The sequence below is a fragment of the Branchiostoma floridae genome, unplaced genomic scaffold (assembly GCF_000003815.2).
Source record: "Branchiostoma floridae strain S238N-H82 unplaced genomic scaffold, Bfl_VNyyK Sc7u5tJ_387, whole genome shotgun sequence".
Taxonomy (NCBI): domain Eukaryota; kingdom Metazoa; phylum Chordata; class Leptocardii; order Amphioxiformes; family Branchiostomatidae; genus Branchiostoma; species Branchiostoma floridae.
Genome location: NW_023365825.1, coordinates 14,674 through 17,873, shown reverse-complemented (window position 1 = coordinate 17,873; position 3,200 = coordinate 14,674). Strand labels below are relative to the sequence as shown.

The window sequence follows — 3,200 nt, the reverse complement described above, 5'->3', positions numbered from 1 at the left end:
TCACACGAGAGCACGAATGAGCCGGAATGCCGTCGGAATGAAAATTATTTTCTATTCCTCGCAATCCCTGGCAATTCGTAGTGTGTTCTAACTGCATTCCAGCTATTTGTGCCCGTTCTTTTGGCTAGTCCGAAAGTTTTTGACATGTTAAAAACTGTCGAGGTGCATTCGAAGTGGAGAAATATCGAATGGCATTCAAAGTGGGTTATAATTGTATTCTAGTGTATTCTAGGTATTCTAACTGCAGTCTGACCGCATTCTGCGGCATTCCAACATTATTCGAAACATTCTTAGATTTCTATCTCATTCGATGGAGAATCGAAACGGCAAGCCATCTCGAATCCTGCCCGAATGTGGCCGAAAGAATATCTGGAATGTAGTCGGAATGTCTAGAGTACACTACGAATGAACAGGAATAGAAAAGAATTTTCATTCTGACGGCATTCTGGCTCATTCCTTCTCGTGTGAAGGGGATTTAGGGCCCGCATGGAATTCCCCATCGAATGGCCCCGAATGTGGCACGAATTTTGCAAATAATTCATTCGCCCTGGTTCTGCTTGATTCCTGCTGATTCGGTTTCAGTGTGACAGCCCTATTACGGCTGATTCTTTTCTCTAGACCTTTCATGTAGTTATTGGCTGGTAGAAGTAATTTGGTCTACAATTACTATATAAGTAAGACATCTGAAGTCGCATAGTTCAAGTTTTGAACTTTCATTCTGACCAACGGGCTGAATAAACGTTCAAAACTTGAACTATGCGAACTGAACGACGACTGCAGTGTGCAAGATGTCGGTAGCTTGAAGAATAAATCTACTCTACTACATATTGGTCTATAATTAGTGTTATAAAATTTTACTTACGTTTTATAGATACATACAATCCGCTAATAATATCGGGTGTATTTGCAGCCAGTGCCATAGGCAGGGACCCTATGTGATTCAGGCCACAGCTTGATTTCTATTATGTATATATTATGTTTGTAGTTATCAAATATAGTATCGTCAAATATCTATTATCTGTATCTGTATCTATATAGCCGGTATAACGGCGTAACACACCAGCTTCGCAGGCCCTTGGCGCGGCAGCAGCTGGTTATATCACACTAAACGACCTGTCACACCTAACTTTTGCATTAAAACCCGTGCCTCTGTTTTTATGGCAGACAAGTGTAAAGACTTTCGAACCTTTAACATGGAGTCACGGCTGGTCTGTCTGGCGAACGCGCCGGGCCTGTTCTCGTAGATGTAGGCCGAGCCACGCTTCAGCGACTCTCCCGTCTCCCGACGGTGTGAGTCTCCTACGTCTGCGCGCCCCTGATCCTGCCCTACCCGAGCCCCGTCACCCCGCCGGCCTCCCAGCAGGACAGGCTCACTCACACGCCGCATCTGGAGTCTGGTGGGGGTCAGGGACGGGTCTTCTGCAAGTGCAACATACAAGAAATACAATATGTAGCACTTCATCACCTTCCTTTCTAGAAAAGCACAGTACATTATCCGGCGCCGGAAGGTGTTGCCTACCTGCCACACCACACACACACACACACACACACACACACACACACACACACACACACACACACACAATAGAACACACACACACACACACACACACACTTGAACACACAGAGAGAGAGAGAGAGAGAGACACACACACACGCACGCACACACGCACGCACGCACACACGCACGCACAGACACACACAGGGACAACTGCCTGTGTTTTGCAACGTTCATAAATGTGATGTCCTATGGGGGAAAAGGAGATCTGGGGATTTGTTACCACGTGGCAGCGGATATGGTTGCGGTACACCGTGATACACTTACGCATACGCATACACATACACTTACACATACGCATACGCATACACATACACATACACATCCAATCCACATACGCACACGCACACGCACAAGCATACGCATACGCATACGCATACACACACACACACACACACACACACACACACACACACACACACACTCATACACATACACATACACATACACATACACATACACATACACATACACATACACATACACATACACATACACATACACACACACACACACACACACACACACACACACACACACATACACATACACATACACACACACATACACATACACATACACATACACATACACATACACATACACATCACCTACCAGTTAGAACTACTGGCCTCCAACCACGTGTACCATAGATGCAGTCTAGTAATACTGAGGAACCACATGCATTCAATCATTCAACTCATCATTCTACTGGTATAAACAACACATTACATTCAAGGAACACAGATGAGTAGGCACCAGAAGATAGTAGCACCGTCCAGGACATGGGGCACAGGTGTGTTTTGTGTGTGTGTCTTCTAGGCGTGGTTTGTTTGTTTGTTTGTGCGCAACAAAGGAGTAGAGACAAGACAGCTCCTTGGTGTGGTCAAACAGTAAGATCATGAGGCTGGTCGAAAAATACGGCATATAAGGAAAAGGTCACGATTTTCCCCACTCACGTGCACCTCTGCTTGGAGAGTATATGGTGCCATCTTTTACGCAATTGTCGCTTGTCAGTGTGTCGTCACACACCGTCCCTCCCAGAAAACGGGTAATGTCCATGACAATTCTGGGAAAATTGTTGACCACACCAGGTGTATTCAGCTTCAGATAACGATCTGATGAGGGTCACTGAGGATGCGTGACTGTCATTGTGCATCACCGAGTCTGACAACACGGAAAGCATGGTGACGTAATACAGGGAAGTGGTAGGTCAGTGTTATCGGCGATCTTCAGACAGTCACCAAGCAGACCCAACCCCACAAGGAAATGGGAACAAGAAAAACAGCCTAGGTGTGGTTACGTGGGTCTTTGCTGAATTAGATATTCCAGCCTTACTTTAAATCGCTGTGATGAATTACATCATGTCTTATGTGGGGATAGTAATAAAATGATAAATGCTTGATACGTCGATGAATGTTAGACATCCAGGTAATAAGATACGCCAAAAAGCAACTGGATATGATTTTGGAAACGGTCAGACGTTTCAGATAGCATCCACCATCTTTCGTCAGTGACGCAGTTGCTTGGTGGAGTAACTGCTTTTTGGTGATAAATGCTTGATTGCTGTCGACACTATGCATGGGAGAAAAGTATCCGACTGTTTTGTGGAAAATTAAATCTCACACATAATCTGCTCTAC

At 45.0% G+C, this 3,200-nt stretch overlaps 1 protein-coding gene across 1 annotated transcript in view; it reads right to left on the bottom strand.

Moving 5' to 3' along the window:
- LOC118408757 overlaps positions 1–3,200 on the bottom strand; it is a 10,943-nt gene that overhangs the window by 6,324 nt on the left and 1,419 nt on the right. Inside the window, exon 2 of the mRNA XM_035809616.1 lies at positions 1,187–1,419. Coding sequence (XP_035665509.1) covers positions 1,187–1,419 — 233 coding nt within the window. The remainder of the gene's footprint in view (positions 1–1,186; positions 1,420–3,200) is intronic.